Raw genomic sequence first — 20,108 nt, 5'->3', positions numbered from 1 at the left:
GGCACGAAGCCTTTGCGGGATGCGTTGAGCTTCTGATAGAACTTGCGTGTATCTTGAGAAAGGCACAGCTGTTCCATCTCCTCGCACTCCGCTTCTTCCAGGCGGCGTTTCTTCTCGTCTGCGGGTCTGCTGTCTCCGCTTCCGTCTATAACGTTCCACGTTCTGCCGGGTACCTTGCTGCAGCGCGACCGCCCGCGCTGCGTCCTTCTCCTCCAGAATCTGTCTGCACTCTTCGTCGAACCGATCGTTCCGTCGTCCCACATACCCGACGTTGTTCTCCGTTGCGTCGTTAATGGCTGCTTTAACTGTATTCTAGCAGTCCTCAAGAGGGGCCCCATCGAGTTCACCCTCTTCCGGCAACGCTGCCTCGAGATGCTGCGCGTATGCAGTGGCGACATCAGGTTGCTTCAGTCGCTCTAGGTCGTACCGCGGCGGTCGTCGGTACCGAACATTGTTGATGACGGATAGTTTTGGGCGCAGTTTAACCATCACCAGATAGTGGTCAGAGTCGATGTTAGCGCCACGATATGTCCTGACGTCGATAATGTCGGAGAAGTGCCGTCCATCAATCAGAACGTGGTCGATTTGTGATTCTGTCTGCAGTGGTGATCTCCAGGTGTACCGATACGGGAGGCTGTGTTGGAAGTAGGTGCTACGAATGGCCATATTCTTGGAGGCGGCGAAATCAATTAGTCGTAGGCCGTTTTCGTTCGTCAGCCGGTGAGCGCTGAACTTTCCAATAGTCGGTCTAAACTCCTCCTCTTGGCCAACCTGAGCGTTCAAATCTCCTATGATGATTTTGACGTCGTGGCTTGGGCAGCTGTCGTACTCACGTTCCAGCTGCGCGTAGAATGCGTCCTTATCATCATCAGTGCTTCCGGAGTGTGGGCTATGGACGTTGATTATGCTGAAGTTGAAGAATCGGCCTTTGATCCTCAACCTGCACATTCTTTCATTGATCGGCCACCACCCGATCACGCGCCTTTGCATATCGCCCATCACTATGAAAGCTGTTCCCAGCTCGTGTGTGTTGCCGCAGCTCTGGTAGATGGTATGATTACCTCTAAACGTTCGCACCATTGATCCCTTTCAACAAACCTCCTGCAGCGCTACGATGCCGAATCCACGGTCCTTGAGCACATCGGCGAGTATGCGTGTGCTCCCGATGAAGTTGAGAGATTTGCAGTTCCACGAACCGAGTTTCCAATCGCTAGTCCCTTTTCGTCGCAGTGGTCTTCGCCGATGGTTCCGGTCCGTACTCTCTTGTTGATTGTTCGTTGCTTATGATTTTTTAAAGGCTGGCTTGCAGGGCCTGACACCAAACCCCCTAAATTTCCGGAGGACCATGGTGCACAGTTTCACTTAGAGTCCCTCGCTGGCACTCGGACGATGATCAGCCGCCCCTAACATGGAGAACAGACGCTGTTGTGAGCCGATCCTGACATGGAGAACAGACGCTCAATAAGATTTGCACCTCCGAAGAGGAGCAAACCCCCCCTTCCCTGTCAGCATACGACCATAGTTCCCACCGGGGTTGGTTACCCGATCTTCCCTAAGGTTGCTCGTATCCCGGCCAGCACCGCGGGGAGGTAGGGATAGGAGTTGCTGGGTAAGAGGCTAAGGACCGCGAGATGGGGTCTATTTTATTCCTTCAGGTACGCGAAGTACCAATGGTACGCTTTACCCTGCATTTGCCGTGCCACGGAGCAACTGTACCGCGCTAATAACGCACGAAAGTTTTATAAGAAGTTAAACCGTTCACGTAAGGGCCACGTGCCACAGCCCAAAATGTGTAAGGATATGAACGGGAACCTTCTTACGTACGAGCGTGAAGTGTTCCAAAGGTGACATTAGCACTACAAAGAGCACATGAATGGCGATGTGGCAGACAACGGTGTCGGTATGGTAATGAACCTAGGATCAAGCGTGCAGGACATACGACTTCCAGCTCCGAATCTCTAGGAAATCCAGGAGGAGATCGGCCGGCTGAAAAACAACAAAGCCCTTGGAGTTGACCAACTACCAAAAGAGCTGTTTAAATACGGTGGTGAGGCACTGGCTAGAACATTGCGCTGGGTAATTACGAAGGTTTGGGAGGATGAGGTTCTGCCGCAGGAGTGGATGGAAGGTGTCGTGTATCCCATTTACAGAAAGAGCGATAAGCTGGATTGTAGCAACTGAACGCCGCCTAGAAGGTTCTTTCCACCGCCGCCTAACAACAATCGCAAGAGAGTGTGTGGGGCAGTACCAGGAGGGATTTATGGGTGAACGCTCTACCACAGACCAGGTATTCACCGTACGTCAGGTATTTATTGACTTCTATTTATTGACATATTATGGCACGAAACTTTGAGAAGATGGAGGAAGCCTACATCAGATTAAAAAGCAAAGCTAAACGGATTGCACTAGCCATCAACACGTCGAAGACAAAGTACATATATGATAGGAAGAGGATCGAAAAAGGACAGCGTGAGCCACCCACCACGAGTTTGTATTGGTGATGACGAAATCGAGGTGGTTCAAGAATTCGTGTACTTATGCTCACGATACCAGCAGAGATAAGGCTCCTCCCAGACCTAAGCGATTTCATCGCAGCGACGGCGACAACTAGTCGTTGCGATTCTATCGTTGGGTCGCTGCAGGCAATGCTCTATTTACGCTTCCGTACCAACGGCGACAGAATCGCTGTCGCCAAGCGATAGAAATAGGATAGGACCGATAGACGATAGGACCAACGCGCACTGGGAGTTTTCGAAAGGAAAGTGCTGCGCACCATCTATGGTGGGATGCAGACGGCGGGATTTCCACCACAATGTGCTTTGTTTTTAAACTATTTTTGCACCCATTAATGGTTATATTTTTACCCCTTTTTTAATGTATTAGGGTTCCTTCTAATGGGTATTTTTTTACCCTTTGCATGATTGAGAAATTCCCCCATTTTATGACAGACAGGAATGCCTTTTGAAAATGGGTGTTTCTTTACCCATCGATGAGTTTTCGCAAACAACCGTGTAGTTGCGGTGGGTGGGCACAAATTAGCCCACCAGTAACGTGAGAAGTTCTTGTTTACGAAAGCAGTTTCGCCTTTTTGAAATGTTGGGTCCGAAATATGTTGCTGTGAGTTCTAGAGGTGTTGCATTGCACTTCCCTGCATGTTGCGCATGATGTTGACATGAGGTTGCTGGCACTCGAGCAGTTGCAAGAGGGAGTGAGCAATATGTAACACGTAGAGATGTCGTAAAATCCCGATTAATCGATTAGTAACTAATCGATTACTCTCGATTCCTGTCGATTATTGAATCGATTGATCGTTGGATAATAATCGATTCAAAATTAATCGATTATTACAACGATGAATCGATTAATCGAAGTAATCAATTAATTTGCGACATCCTTATGATGTCGTAAAATCCTGATTAATCGATTAGTAACAAATCGATTACTCTCGATCTCTCTCGATTATTGAATCGATTAATCGTTAGGTAATGATCGATTCAAAATTAATCGATTATTACAACGATTAATCGATTAATCGAAGTAATCGATTAATTTACGACATCTCTAGCAATAACACGATTTTTCATAAAATATTCAGATCAAAGGATTAATATGTGCGGGAAGTATTTGATAGAAGAGTTTGATTGCAATTATAAAAATTGTGGTGGGCATATTGGGTATATCTACATCTTATAAATCGATTTTTTCTGTTGAAGCGGTGGTTAACGAGCCTGGATTAAAGCCTGTTATGAGTGCAGCCTCTTAAGCGGTGGTAAGTACACTTTACCGTTGTTCTGTTTTTACGTTTGCTCGAATAAACCAAAACATTTATCGGTCAGGGATGCCCATGTCATAAGCCATTTTATGAGACAGATTCGAACAGCTGATCGAAATTTTGAGTGGACGGCTCGGTCATCATTTCGTCATCATCACCATCATTTCATTTCATTTTCGCAAATGTTCCTTGTAAAATGTAAATATTAGTATTTGGTCTCCTGTCGTTTGAGCTTTCTATAAAATGGCTTATTAGGGTCTCGCCGACATTTTTCACCAACACGAACGCAGGTCGTGATTGCAAACAATCCCATTTGATTTTGCCGTGACAGCTGCTCGTGGTTGCAAACAAACCGAGTAAAAGTGTGCAGAAAGCCTAATGGAACGTACACACGGTCAAGCAGTTTGACCAACATTGACTCCACCTCTCGTTTATTCAAACATCCATCAAGTTTTACCAACAGCGGCACGAACAATCAATTAATTCGACCAACAATATCACACACGATCGACCGAAGTGCCAACTTGAGCACTAACTATCAAAAAAATATGGTGGTTTGTGCAACTTCACTTCAAATGCTCAAACATGTTCGGCGAACCTTGACTCCACCCTCGACAACTCAAACCAAAATCAAACCGTTTTATTTTTTTCCAACCGAGCCGCCAACTGTCAAATGGTTGTTCGAACAACTTCACACACGTTCAAACAAAGCAGCAACCGAAGCGTTTTCTTGGGGGCGGAGTCACAGGGTGTCTACTACCTGGAAAAACCTGGAAAACCTGGAATTATCAGGGAATTTCTCCCCACCTGGAAAATACCTGGAATTATCAGGGAATTCCTGACATAATCAGGGAAATTTCAATACCCGGTGATCATGAGTGAAATTCTCTCAAAAGATGAAAAAATCCCTAAAAATATTTGAATAAATATACACACTTAGAATAAATTACCGAAGTCGGTAATTCATTTACCGAATTCTCAACAGCTGAACGAGTTCGGTAAACAAAAAAATTACAGATCGTACGGTAAAATGCTTCGAACAGCACAGATGTCAAATTTACCGACATTTCGGTAAGTTGTCTTTGCTGGCTTTTCGGTAGTACGTTACCGAAAAACTGTAAATTACTAAACACGTGGCAGGAAATTGATTTTCAGTTTTTCTGTTTTATTGCAGAGAGGCGAAGAAAACACTGTTGGATATCGAATGAATAACTTTATTTGCACGATATGGAATGCATTTGCATTCAATTAAGAAAGAAGTTAATCTATCCAGCTTTTCGCGCACGGTAATGGCTGCCATTTTTTGACACTCGGCTCCCTGGAAAAGTGTCAAAAAACGGCAACCATTACTGCGCGCGAAATATTGGATTGAAGAAACCGTAAACACATCTTTCGTTGCAATTTGAGGGCGCCGACATAGAGCATTTGGTTCTTGCAAGTAACACGTACATATGCGGAAGGAAACCGTATAGTTCCGTCCGTCCAACACATTTGTGTTAATAGAATACACAATATAGGAAGTGTCATGCCGGTGGTCACCAGGTCGCCGAAAAAGCGTCGTAGATCGGCAACGGATGAGTAAACTTGTTGAAGCTGTAGGGGAATGATGTGCAATAAAAGCGTAATGGTACTACTATTTTTATTCACTATATTACACTTACCTTTGTGCGCAATGTGAAAATCGAGAAAAAAACACTTCCAGTTATCGAGCTGCAAAATTGCGAAAAAAGATAGATGCCTTGTTGGATGTTACGTCAAACATTACCGAACGATCAGTAATTTAACGAGTTAATTACCGAAACTTCTGTAAATTGCCAGTTTAAAATTTATGACCGGTAAAATTTATGACAGCTTGTAGTGGGGAGAACGCCAATCACCGAAATTCAGTTGAAATCGATGTCAACAAACAAAAAATTACCGAAACAACGGTAAATCTTAAAATTACAGAACGGATCAGTAAAATAAGTTACCGAAGTCAGAAGCCCTGTTTAAGTGTGTACCAATCAAATCTATTGAAAATGTAGTTAACGTTAATGGATCGTTATTCCGCAAAAAACTTTTTGCCTTCTTCAAAAGAATTCCTGGAGAATTTCCGAAGCTATTCTTGGTTATATCTAGGAGTCGAGTCAAGTACGAGACACTGAAGACGGCCTTATGGGTCAAACACAATTGATACGTTTGCGTGCGTTTTGACAGTTTTCCCATGGGAAAACTGTCAAAACGCACGCAAACGTATCAATTGTGTTTGGCCCATTACTGTTGAGGTCGAAATACGTATCTGTCAAGATACAATTAAGTGGTGGAATTCAATGGGATTGTACAAACTCGTCTTATGACAAGGGATGTCTAGGAATTTATTCGGGAAATCAATTAGGGTTACTTTGTAAATTCTTTTGAGTATTCCTCTGAAATTCTTTATGAATATATTAAAAATATATCAAAGCAATTCCTGAAGGAACTTCCGAAGGAATTTCGAGATCAGTTTTCAAGGAATTTTTCAAAGAAATCACTAAGAGAGTGTCCATAAGAATGATTGGCAATTTTCTAAATTATTTCTGGAGGAATTTCCAGAATAAAAACCAAAAAGAATTCCCGGAAGAATTTCAAAACGAATTTCCGGACGTTTTTTCGTATGGTTTCTTCAATAAATAGTGATTTGTGAAGAGTTTTTGCTGAAGAAATTCTTGAAAGAACAGCCAAAGGAATCCCGAATAGATTTTTCAAAGGAGTTTCTAAAGGTATTCTCGAAGATTTTCCAAAGAATTCTTAAAAGCAAAATATCCGGAAAAACTCCTCCAGCTGTTTTCTAAAGTTTTCCTCAAGATTCTTCTGAATGAGTTCCCCCTGAGAAAGAAAATTGAATGTATGGGGATGGCATCAGGTTGTTGTTTATCATGATATTTATAATAATAAATGGCGTAATCAGAATAGGCTATAACTTGGCCTTTTGACACTTATACTACCGGTACCTTGGCTGCTAGGTCCAAGCAAACTAGATGTTGGTCACGCGAACAAGTATAAGGACGTTCGGCATGAGTACGTTAGGCATAAAGGTTGTTAAGCATAAATGCCCCAAAAACAGCCCACGACATAAAGAAGGTGTTATGCCTAACGTCCTTATGCCTAACGTCATGGACCCAGCAATCCCATATTTTTGCATCAACACATTTCCTGAAGGAGTTTTCGTAAGAAGTTCTGAAGGATTTCCTGAAGAAATTCCCAAAAATATTTTGGGAACATTTCCTTAAGAAGTTTTCTTAAGTTTCTTAAAAAAAACACCTGAAATAAAATTCAAAGAAATTTCAGAAAGAATTCTTAACCAAAATGTTTAAATTCTTTGACTAACCATTTTGCTATTTTATGAGTTGGTGATATTTCGGCAGATATTCTTTCTCTGTTCCTAAAAAAAATTAGAAGAATATCTGAAGAAATTTGCAAAGTATCCAGCTTCTTACGCTAGCCATAACCTGCATAATTCTGAACCGTACATGGACTTTTACTATTAAGTTCCATAATTATTAGTAAATACGTCTCAACATAGCCACAAAACGTCGTTCACAACTGTAACTGACATTATATGAAATGGTTATTCGACGAATGACAAAATGGGGAACGGGATGTTAAGTTAGGTTACCATATAAAAATGACCATTTTCGCGAACAAAATTTCTGCCTTATTCTTTAACAAATGGTTGAGAAACAATCCATTTTTTGCAACTCGAACTATATGACTTATTTGTTATGCATAGTTGAAGGATATACAAGGGTCGAGCAGATTATCCCCCGTCCAGATCAGATGAAAACAAAACAAGAACCGAAAAAAATCATTAGTTTAGTCTTTGAAACAACATTTATTTGAACATAAATTAATTATTCTTGAAAACAACTTTTACATTCGTCCTGTGGATTGGGAAAAGGTATTCATGCGGACTCCGACGGACTCCGTCCAGATACGAAAATAATCTCTCCTGGTAGAGCGATGGAAGCAACTGAAGATTTGCAGCACATATGATTTTTATTCAGGAATGATTATGTTAATGCATTATGGAAAGGATCATTTTCTAGAAATATTTAAATGTATTTCTTACAATGTTTAAAGTTACGCGAAACATAATTGTAGCTACTCACTGCTCATGAAGAAAACTCCGGTGTGTCTCCGGTGCGCGGTAAATTTCAGCATCTTTACCTGAAATATGAAAACAAGAATAAGGTGTAAGCTAATTTTACTTTTTTTTTAGTTTTATACGATAATTACCTTTTAACTCGCTTTTTAGTTCAGTCAATAGGTCAGCTCTTCCTCAGCACGATTTTTTTGTTTGCTAGAATAAAGCGATGCAAAGTTTACTTGCACGAATACCACCGAAACATAACTTTAACAGTTAAATTTCTTCAGATGTTAAACTATAAAATGTGTGTGATTGTTTGCGTGGTATGATGAAATTTGTTTTCAACTGAAACGATATGAAACCTGTGTGTGGAACATATATTGAAACGTTAACATTATGTTATATATGTCACATATAGGTTACTATAGTTTGCCACTGAGATTCGTATGGATTTTGGAACATCAGAAAATGCTATATAATCTCATACCTTACATTGACTGTAAATGATAAACTGGGTTTACGTTTATATGAAGTAGATGCTAGACAGACATTTATAGTGCCACGCTAAAATACCGGTATCACAAATATTAACGATATGAATTAAACACAGTTTAATGTTGTAACAATACAGTGAAGGGTTTTTTACTATGCGGGAAATCAACTATGGCAATTCAGTTTTGACATTTGCTGTGTACAATACTTATAGTAAAATTCTTGTTGCTAATAACTACGCTAAACTGTTTATAAAATGAAAATTTTCACTTTGTTTATTTTGAAAACGATTTGTCCACAAGATCTTTTACATTTTTGTATAATGGAATGTTTTATCGGCTTCTTTTTAACATTTATTATATTTTAGGTGGATCAAGTGTAACTACCGGTAACTCAGCTTAGATCCTTCCCAAAACTATCTGACCACAGCACAATAAATCTCAGGGATGGCGTGCTTGAATGGAATATTCTGAAGAGCAAAGATTAATTGCTTTGCAGCACAGAATAACTTATGTTTCTTGGTATCGACACCTTCACACCTCCACACAGCCCTTATATTGCGCGACATTCTTTTGTCTCAGCTCTTATCGACCCCTTGTCTCAGCCCTTATATTGCGCGACATTCCGACCAATCAGCCGTTGGTTAGTGTGCCGCAGACTAGGTCTTTCGCCAAAACCTAAACAGTGGTACCACTGTTGGCCACGTACCGCAGAATAGCGCAGAGTATACCCAGAAACCTTCCCACAGAAACTTATAGATGTTGCAGTCCCACGCTGGTGGTTTAAGAGCCTGACATCATTGCTACACTACAAAACATCGAAAGGCCCCAAAAGATTCCGCAGGGCCGCAGAGAAAAGTTTTATGTTTTAATAGATGCTAGAAAAGATATTGTGTTTTTTACTATGTCTGCACATATTAATTTTTAGGAAGATAGTCCTGAAGGTCATGTGTTGGTCCACCTACGTTCTGAATTTGTATTTTGTTATTCCGCACAGCCGACATATCAGTGGCGGTTTTAATACGCGTTGGCTACACGTTCGCCTTATAAGCGAATGGTCATGGGTTCGATTCCAAGCTAGAGATGTCGTAAAATCCCGATTAATCGATTAGTTACTAATCGATTACTCTTGATTCTTGTCGATTATTGAATCGATTAATCATTGTATAGTAATCGATTCAAAATTAATCGATTATCACAACGATGAATCGATTAATCAAAATAATCAATTAATTTTCGACATCCTTATGATGTCGTAAAATTCTGATTAATCGATTAGTAACTAATCGATTACTCACGATTCATTTCGATTATTGAATCGATTAATCGTTGGGTAATAATCGATTCAAAATTAATCGATTATCACAACGATGAATCGATTAATCGAAGTAATCGATTAATTTGCGACATCTCTATTCCCAGCCCCTCCACCAAACCTTCGTCAGTCGCCAGCAGCGCAGTCCGTGCGGTGGCGTTTGGTGAATGCGCCTCACCGACACGGCGGCCTGATGATAACTGACAAAACTGTTCTTCTCGGAGGCACTCTTCCAACGTACTTCAATTAATGGCAACCGAACAAAGCAACGATCACTGGACAAATGAACACGATGGACACACGATGATATGGACTGGCAAGGATAACAATGACGAATTATGGACACCTAAAATAGATTCTGTGTGGATTCTGTAGATCAGAGTACCACAGTAGATCACGGCACAGTAGCGGTTAAGAACACAGAGTGCCTACCAAATAAATATACGAATAAAAAAAAATTTCTTAAGTAATTTACAACATTGTTTATGTTAGGCTACCAACAAATTCTTTAAAACAATATTTTTCGCAGTATGTATTTACTTTTTGAAATGACTAAAATCTATATATGGCACGTTTGTTATTACCTGAAATTAATGTAAAACACCTGGAAAAAACCTGGAAAAATCAGGGAATTTCGTTTTACAGATGAGTAGACACCCTGTCAATGTTCGTCAAACTGCTTGAATGGTGTGTACGTTGCAAAATGCATAAATACCAAGGGCCTCATCCTCATACGCAGGGTTGCCACATATACAGATTATTCTGTATTTTACAGATTTTCGGAGTAGAGCAGTGACCAAGAACTTGTGTATACAGATATACAGATTTTTAACAAAATTACAGATTTTACAGATTTCTTGAATTGTAATATTCTGAAAATTTTATTAAAAATTTAATAAATAATTTGCTAGGTATTAGTATGATTTGAGGCTTATAAAACTATATCTTTCGCCAAACTGATCTTATTACAGACCATCCTCATATTAGCAAAATCTTGATTTGAAAAGACAGAACCTGTTGGCTCTGACAGTTTTTTACTGTTTATTAACAGTTTATGCAAATCAACGATTTTGAAACCAGATTATGCTCCGTTAAATGTTTAGTCTATATTTTAATAAAAGGGTCTTAGAAAAAGCTCAATCAATAATAAAAGAGAATAAGATCCAGCCTTTATACACATATCCAAAAACAATAAATTAGTAGTTCTGTTTAAAACAGATTTAGCGTGACTGACCACATTGTTGGTCCACTAAAGTGACCCAAGTATTGAAATACCAACCAGCGAATCACGAATGTGTGGCATAGATGTGCACTACTCGCCATGCAGTTGCGACATCCGAAAATGTGGGTAAATGCGATTGTCGCGAAACCTCACTTCGGTTTTCAACTGGATCTACAATACCAAAAACAGAGAGAAAACTACTTAATGATAGCAGTTTGATGGGAGAAGCCAATTTTTAGGTTGCCAGGTTTGGGGTTAGGGGTTGAACTTATTTTAACCTAATTGAATCTTGCATTAGGTGTAAACAACTTAGTATTTGGGTTCAAATTATGTGTTGTATTAAACTTGATCATGTCTGTTGTTTTAAATTATTGATATAAACAATTTTGGAGTGATTTATAAAAGTTAATGTATGAATGAATTCTTTTTTATTAAGAAGAGCGATGTCTCCGGTTGAGGGCAACTCCTCAGGCAACTCTGCATAACTTTTATTTATTTATTTATTTATTTTATTTTATTTTATTAAATTTTGTCAATTTTTAGTGCAATAGAAGGAGATGAGTGTTATACTTGTTATTTAACACATTAAGTGTATTTTGTGATATGATATTGTGCCTTGCAACAAAATGAAAACTTTTCTGATCATTTTCCAAGGCTCTCATAGATGTGTAAAATTTATCCGCAGTATAAATTGTAGGTGCTATTGAAGCATTCATAACCAGAATTTTTTTTCCTGTTTTCCAAGTTTTTTCCTGGAGGTATCTTGTGACTATCAGGCTCTTATTTTTCGTTATTATGCATCTCGAGATAAAATAGAATACTGCGGCTTCCTGCTGGTTGCTTCTCAGGTAATCGCAACGGTCACTAAACACAACAGTGTCAATGAAAATCTCACCCACCGTATGCACTTGCCATGATAAACACTCTCCATGTACTTAGTGACTCCGGTTGCCTCTCACTCTACAATCTAACACTGCTGTCATTTCGCGAAAAGCACGTGGTTTTTTTTTTGAGCGGGAAAATTCTGCCTATGTTTTAACACGGCGGCTATCTTGACGTTTACCTTTGCAGTCGAGCCTGCGAGTGTAAGACCGCCGCAGCATTCTAGAAAAAGATAAGCGTGACAATACGTCTAAAAATAAACGGAGGAGTAGATTTTTTAATGAGCGGTACTACAGTATCCCCCCGCTGATCCGACAAATGTATGGCCGGACTATCGGGAATGTCTCTCGTCAATCCGACTGTCAAATCCATACAAATGAACCAAAACAAAATCACAGCACAAATTTGAAAACTGACAGCATAATGTGTTTAAATGGGTGTTGATACTTTTTAATCCGGAAAATTCCGAATTAGCGAGATCCGGACTAACGAGTCGTCGAACTAGACTAAACTTAAAATGCAAATTGAAAATAGTTCACGGATCCTACCCGGATAAAAATGTACTATTGGTTCAATAGTGTAAACAATTGAATTACCATACCATGTACGGTATACAATAGGATACATTGTTTATTGAGGGTTGCACAGATTGTATCAACACTGAGGATACAATACATCAACATATTTCTCTAATGTAACAATACTTGCAATTGTTTTTGAAACGTTTTCGTACATAAGATTCATACATTGATAACTTTTGAAATGTTCCATTACATTGCATATAAACTATTTAACAATATTTGCCTCATAGCGCCAATTATGCATTTTTTCCCTTTAAATTGCATTGTTGAACAGTAAAGCTGTCACAACTGAGAAATCAAAAATCGTATTGTTTTACTATACAAATACAATACAATCCATTGTATTTTGAACAGATTTGTTCGGATATTTCAACAATATATTAACCATACACTCTATTGTGTGACGAAAAAAATGTATGGAAAAATCTCAGATTTTGTATGGTTACGATACTTAACAACCCGTACATTCTATTGGCGCTTTGATGTTGCATGAAGAAGAAGAAGCAGAAAGATGATAATCGGAAAAATCTCCACGGGAAACCATACGAAGAAGTTTTTAAAACTCTTCTCAAAAATTCTAAAAGCAATTTAATTAAAAACGGTAAGCAGTACGGGGTTGGACTTTTCTTCTACTGTATAATAACCACAATATTTCTTTTCGAAATTTTATTTTCTAATATTACACTTAAAACATAGTATAAGAAAAGTCCAACCCGTACTGCAAACCGTTTTTAATTAAATTGCTTCTAGATTTTTTGGGAAGAGTTTTAAAAATTTCTTCGTATGGTTTCCTGTGGAGATTTTTTCGATTATCATCTTTCTGCTTCTTCTTCATGCAACATCAAAGCGCCAATTGTGAAACTTCATTTACATTTGAATAAATGGTTCATAACAATGCATTCAAATGTATTTCTATGGTTTCATTTACAATATAATCTATCACCAATTTAATGTTATTAATAGTAGTGTTACAATAAATTGTACTGTTATTCTACTGTATTTTTTATTCGGGTAGGTTCACGGCTCCAAAAATTCTGGAAAATTAAAGTTCGGCCGTTTTTCAGATTTTACAACCCAATTCTTGACAGTAAAAAAAATTTGTAAACGGCTCCAATCGAAGCAACAAAACACCGCCAATGCAACAACATCAATCAGCGTTGCGCGTGCTCCCGATGCGGCAAATTTCTGTCAAATTTTTCTTCCCTCCGCTCTTCGTCGTGGTTTCCAAATTGAGTTCCTGTTTGTTGTGTTTTCACTACGCTGTTCGAACCAAACCAGCTGTTTTTGTGCAAAAAATTGTGATTCTCGTTAAAAATAACCATCAGCATGTCGTTTAGATCTGGAGATCAAGTGGCTTTGAGCTTCCACGAATCTTGTCTGCGGCTATCGGACGTTGATTTGCTAAAAGGACCGTTCTGGCTCAACGATCAGATCATTTCGTTCTACTTTGAGTACCTGGAGAAATTGATTTTCAAAGACGAGGAGGATTTGCTGTTTGTCAGTCCGGAAGTGACCCACTGCATCCGGATGGTGTCGGAAGAGGAGGTTGGCGTCTTTCTTGAACCGCTGCGTGCTGCCGAGAGATCGTTTATCTTTTTCGCTCTGAACGATAACCAGATAGCGGACCAAGCAGGAGGATCCCACTGGAGTCTGTTGGTGTTCTCCCGACCGGAAATGGTGTTTTACCACTTCGATTCGTCGCACAATAGCAACTCGGACATCTGTCGACAGTTTGTGGCGTCGCTGAAGCGGGCACTCAAGTGCCCCAAGGCACAATTACGGACCGGAGACTGCCTGCAGCAGAGCAACGGATACGATTGTGGAGTGCATGTCCTCTGCACCGTGGACAAAGTAACACAGCAGATACGCAAATCAGGGAGAATCGAGGGTGTAAAAAGCGCACGATATGATGTTATTCGGGCCAAACGGGAAGAAATTCTGAACATCATCATAGACCTGGGCGGAAGAATAAACTAAAGGGAAAAAATGGCTCCTGAAGATGATATTGAAGATTTCTCCACCGGAAGTGCTTTCTTAGCAAATCGATGACATAGTCGGATAGTCTATAACGTTCGAACACCTCCCAAAACGATGCGATGTATACCGTGTGCGAAAATAGAATAACAAATCTGAAGTTTGTTCGTACTGTAGTGTTATACTTCCAGTAGCAATAGTGATGGAATAGGGTAAAGTGCCCAATAGTGGACCCTCAACCAATAGTGGACCCTCCAGCCATTTTTCATTATTACAGCACAATGGAAACATTTTGCTATGAAATTCCATCGGGAGAACCTACCTTACAGTCCTATGATTTGATTACATGCATTGAAAATGCTATGGAAAGTAAAATTAAATGATTTTTACAATTCTATAAAAAATAAACACGAGAGTGTCTATTATAGGAATATTTTGGGGGTCCATAATAGGAAGAAGAACGTCCTGAAACGAAACATGAAAATCAAATGAAGTGTCGACTATAGGGAAGCAATTTCCTATTATGGACTTCAGGGGTCTACTATAGGGTAAATTCAGTCCGACTTTAAAATGTTAATTTCGAAGAATAACGTCGAGTATTTGAGTGTTCTATGTATGTATCGTGAAGAGGAGATGCAGAGCTTGATATTAGATATCACGCAAAATTAATATTTTGCAAATTTCCACTCATTATGCCCGGAAGAGCAAAATTTCGCTACTAGGGGTCCACTATTGGGCATTTTACCCTATATTTTTAGAGATGTGTTTATTGTGCACTATAAATTTATGTTCTTATATTGTATAAAATTTAGATTGTAGTAATTTATTTCCTTTTTTTAATAACGATAAAAAGCGTACCAAGCATTTGCACAAATTTACTTTTGATTATAAATGTTTCATGAATATATCACAAGTCTATAACCTTCATATAATATTTTTGCCTTTCTCGTACAACATAGAGGTTGTCGCCGGTCCAAAAAAGATCGGCGGCGTTTTCGGCGTCACGCCGAAAGCTATCTCAGCATGCGGCGGCGGCGGCGTGAATCGGCGTGGCATGTTTTTTACGTTGATTTCTTAAAAATATTTTTCCGGGTTTTCTCGGGACATATTCAAGACATTGAGGAGAGAACATTTTGAATACCTACCACCGGAAAAATCTGATGAATTTCCATAAAAAATATTTTAGGTTTTTCAAAAAGATAAATTTGGAAATTATTTTTGAATTTTCCACAGGAACTACTTTAAAATTTTCACCAGAAATACATTGGAATTTCCAAGGGAAAATCTTTTCAATTCCAAAGTAAAAATGTTTGGAATTTCCGTGGGAAATTCTTCGAAATTCGTATGAAAAATTATTCAGTTTTTTAAGAGTATTTAAACTGAAATTTTTTAAAGGAATGTCTGTGTATTGTACATAATAAGTTCTTCGGCAATTCCACTCGAAATTAATAAAAGAGAGAAGGGTCGTCAGGTCGAAAATCATTCGGCGAGAAGCCATTTGTTCAGACAACACGTTTGGCCAAAATGAACGGTTATTAGATCGAAAACAGTTAAGCCAAAAATTTCTTTTGGTCCAAGCGTTTGCTCAACAGGTCATTTGGTCGAAATGGTCGTTTGACCAAATTATGAATCTGGCCGAAAATGCCGTTCGGTCGGCATTTTCGGTTAAATGATTCATTTGGCCAAACGAATCTATTATCCTAAAGACCAGTCCGGCCGAACGACATTTTGGCCTTATGCCAATTTTGGCTAAACGATGTCTTCGGCCAGATAGGTTTCGGTCATAGCATAAATTCGACCAAACACCTTCCGGCCTTGTGGCCTCCGCCCAAAAGTAATTTGGCGGAAAAACCATTCGTTCGATTGCCACTTAGCCGAATAACACGTTGGTTAAAGCTATCAGTACACTGTTTGTCATAATGACAAATATTTGTCAAGTCAGCCTGATATCCATGTCGATTTCTGGTCAGTCTGATAGATATCCGGATAAACGTGACAAATATTTGTCATCATGGCAAACAGTGTACTAAGGGCTTAAGCCAAGAGACATCTAGCCGAATTTCATTTAGATAAATCTGGGTGCTGCGGATAGAGCTGCTTTTCTGCGCTCAAGCGAGTAGAGGGATATTTTGAAATCATTCCCATAAACAAAATTATTTTGCAGTTAGGGGAAACCGCCAAATGTTGAACGGCTAATTTTGTCGCCTATTGTTGAACTCCCATAAGAAATGCACGTGGGTTCAACAATAGGCGAAGAAATTAGCCGTTCAACATTTGGCGAATTACCCTACTTGGTTGTCAAACATTTCCGCTCTTAGAATTTCTCTTTCCACGCTGCATGAGGGCGCACAACTGCGCTAGACTCTACATGACTTTACGATTGTTTACATACATTCATGCTCCAATCAGCTGCTGAATCTCGTGAAATTTGGTAACGAGTGCTTTTTAGTTGCATTCCTACTAATTTTCCACTCGAAATATGATGTGAGAATACTTGTTACAAGGAATACAAAACTCGAACAAAGTTTATTTTTATTTTTTCCCCAAATAATAACAATACTTCTCAATATTAGCTCAGAAATGAACATAACCACAATATTCAATGTTTGGCTCCGGCACAATAGAAAATTTTGGCTTCAGTTTGACAACCAAATCGATTCTATCCGCACCACCCAGAGATAAATAATACATTTCAGCACCAACATTTCAAAAGGGCAAAAGTGCTTTTGATAGCTACCCGGATAAAAAATTACAGTACTTTGTATGGTTTATTCCATTGAAATACTATAGATTATATGGTATACAATATAAGCTATTGTGCATTTATTGTAGATTTTGAATGGTCGAAAAACATCTCTATTGTACTTACTTTAAAAGCACAATAAATTCAAATGTTACCATTACATTTTATTATATTTGAATTGTTTGCTTATGTTAACTGAAAATAGAACACCATTATGAAATAATTCAACATTGTTGATAAGAAAATCAGTTTTGACCATAAAAATAATGAGATTATTGAACTATTTATTATTTTTAAACAAAAATTAAAAACAATAAAATAACAATACATTCCATTGTGGAAAAAGTTGTTCGATTTTTTTTAAATATTACTATTATTGGAAATAAAAAAAATTCATATTATGTATCAACAATTGATACTAGAACAAAAATATTGTTTAAAAAAACTTTTTATTTTAACTCGAGGAATAACTAGTTTACATTGAGCGTGTATGTTTTGTTTACGGTTAGTAAAAAAAATGTCTGACAGAAAGTGCCGGAAGCTCCGGAAGTATCCTTTTCGTTGCGGTTGGATGCAGATAAACGGTAGATTATTGGCCGCTGTGTTATGTAAGGATGGTGAGTAACTAGTGTAGTGGATTACCGAAATATGACGCTTTTTTACAAGAGAGAATTTGAAATGCTGTGGAAGAAATATTTCATCACCTTTCCGGGGTGCTTTTATTTTCACCGCCGAAGTACAAATAAAAATGACTATTATTTTTTCCTAATCATGTAGGATAACGTCTTTCGGGAAGATTAAGTGCAATTTTTTCATAGAGCAAACATTTTCATCTGTCTATCGATTTTCAATTTTTTTCTTTTTCTTTAATTTGCTCAGTCAATATGGATCACGGAAGATCCTAGCAACTTATCGCGTCTGGCCAAACTACTGCGATTCCATTCCAACGTGCTGATACCACATTAACACCAGTCGTCCAACAGCAAGAGCTAAAATCAGGAATGCCCTGTTCGCCTTCGTCTTTGAACCTTGCAGTGCGCTACCGTTTCCAATGCTTCGCTGGACCAACCAAAGGAACGCCTTAGCTTTGCTAACGCCCATTAGAAGATCCACGCCTCTATAGAAAATGTATACCAATTATCAACAACCAGAAACCAACATGGCTTGAGCAGGAACTAATAACTAATAATTATTAGTTCCTGGCTCGAGTATGTTTGAAATCGTAAGTATTGTGGGTTATCTCAGGGTTAAGTTAATAAATAGTCTTATTCAATCTAGCTATTTTTTTTTTCAAAAATGCGTGAATCCAGGACTGCTCCACGACCACGAACATAACAACAACGCCTCCTGTCCTACAGGCAAATATATCTCAGATTAAAAAAATCGACCAGGTACACAAGCAGAAAGAAAGTCTTTTAAATAACGATTGCTAAGACAAAATAATTTTATCAACAGGAAAAATCCACATTTCTTGTGAGATGCAAAAAAATTATGTACATCATTACAAAATATCATTACACTATGTAATGTCAATTCAATATATCAAAGTGTAATAATGTTTTGTGGAGATGTGAATAATTCATTTTTGCATCTCACAAGAAATGTGAATCTGTTAATACAATAAATTGTGAAACATTAAATCGTATTGTATTTCTATTGTAATACTGCAGTGAAATTTATATATAATTCCTATTGTACTACTATGGTAAAACAATAAAAAAAATCAGGAAAAACATTTAAAACACATTGTTTTCTATTATTTGGTCCGTAGAAATCATCCCATTAAAGAACCGTAGAATCAATTGTTTTGCTCTAAATTTTGTATGGAAAATTTGAGAAATTTTTATTGTAAAGATACATAACAACCCCCCTTTTTTATTGTAAAAGTCCCATTTACCATTCATTTTATCGTGCAAAACCATTAGTTCTAATGCAATTTTATTGTATAATTTCCATTTAATTCAATGGTTGTTATAATGTACTAAATAGTGTTGTAACAGTAAAATTTATTGATTTTCAATGATTTTTTTTATCCGGGAAGAGCTTCTCACGTCGCTGGTAGGCTAATTTGAGCACACCCATGCAACCCAACAACTCTGATGGGAGCAACGATTCTTTTATTTAATTAAATGGCGCTGGAATGCGTGGGTGGGCACAACCTGACAGACCAGTTTCGGACAACTATTATTAAATCTTTTGGCCAAAATTCCAGTTTGTTGAAATGGTCTTTAGGTAGAAACAGTCATTTGACCCTAAAATGTTTTCTCCACCAAGCAACCATTCGGACAAACGACTTTCCCGACAAAATGATCAATTCAATAGAACAAAACTTTCAGCCAATTGTCCATTTCGCCCAAATGACCCTTTCTTTCAAACGGCCATTGTGGCCAAACGACATTTTCGGCCAGAGAGTTCGGTCGAACGACAGAAGTGCAAGATTGGACGCGTTCGTATTAAGACGCAAAATAGTCGCGAGATCCGGGTTTGTGCATTGTACGGTTGGTGAGTAAATAAATTAGCGCAAGATTGGACGCGTTCGAAATAGGACGCAAAATAGTCTCGAGATCCGGATATGCGTATTGTGCGGTCGGAGAGTACATAGATTAGTGCAAGATTGGACGCTTTCATCAACAGTTTGTATATGCTACCACCAACTTTTAACTTTTTTCTCGCCGAGGGCAGCGATGGTTATTGATTAGTATTTGGAAGATCGTGTGTTAGTGTTGCGCGTCGTTTCAGTCTAATTGCCACCTGGCGTGCATAGTGTGAGTTTTTTCTCGTTGAGGGACTGTCAATTTAATTGATTTGTGTTTGGAGGATCGGCTTTAGTGTATTGCATCGTTTCGGTCGTTCAAATCGTGATCCCTCACAGTTTGCATATGCCACTGGGCATGCATAGTGTGAAGTACGCGTTGGATCGTGTTCATGCTTGGTTCTTAGACACTTCATACCAGTGTTGTCTGGTTCTGGTATGTATTTTTTTGACAGTTTGACATGACGCTTAGAAAATTCAAATATCCATC

At 38.6% G+C, this 20,108-nt stretch overlaps 1 protein-coding gene and 2 long non-coding RNA genes across 3 annotated transcripts; 2 read left to right on the top strand and 1 right to left on the bottom strand.

The window, feature by feature from the left end:
* Positions 1–7,614: 7,614 nt before the first annotated feature.
* Positions 7,615–8,110, bottom strand: LOC134224131 (uncharacterized). The gene is made up of 3 exons (XR_009982854.1): positions 8,027–8,110; positions 7,900–7,957; positions 7,615–7,832 (listed from the first exon to the last, which is right to left on the bottom strand). It is a non-coding gene; the product is annotated as an uncharacterized LOC134224131 (long non-coding RNA).
* A 5,415-nt stretch (positions 8,111–13,525) lies between these two features.
* LOC134224130 (sentrin-specific protease 8-like) lies at positions 13,526–14,679 on the top strand. Its single transcript, XM_062703384.1, has one exon. The coding sequence runs from the start codon at positions 13,695–13,697 to the stop codon at positions 14,343–14,345; it is 651 nt and encodes a 216-aa protein (XP_062559368.1). The 5' UTR covers positions 13,526–13,694; the 3' UTR covers positions 14,346–14,679.
* Positions 14,680–17,574: 2,895 nt separating this feature from the next.
* Positions 17,575–18,831, top strand: LOC134224129 (uncharacterized). The gene is made up of 3 exons (XR_009982853.1): positions 17,575–17,702; positions 17,965–18,307; positions 18,396–18,831. It is a non-coding gene; the product is annotated as an uncharacterized LOC134224129 (long non-coding RNA).
* Positions 18,832–20,108: the final 1,277 nt, after the last annotated feature.

Source organism: Armigeres subalbatus, chromosome 3, assembly GCF_024139115.2.
Source record: "Armigeres subalbatus isolate Guangzhou_Male chromosome 3, GZ_Asu_2, whole genome shotgun sequence".
NCBI classification, from domain to species: Eukaryota; Metazoa; Arthropoda; class Insecta; order Diptera; family Culicidae; genus Armigeres; species Armigeres subalbatus.
Note: the sequence above shows the minus strand (reverse complement) of the source record. Positions and strands in the feature narration are given on the sequence as shown.

Excerpts from the sequence above, each read along its gene's own strand:
- LOC134224130 (XM_062703384.1), top strand. The coding sequence starts at position 13,695 with ATGTCGTTTAGATCTGGAGATCAAGTGGCTTTGAGCTTCCACGAATCT.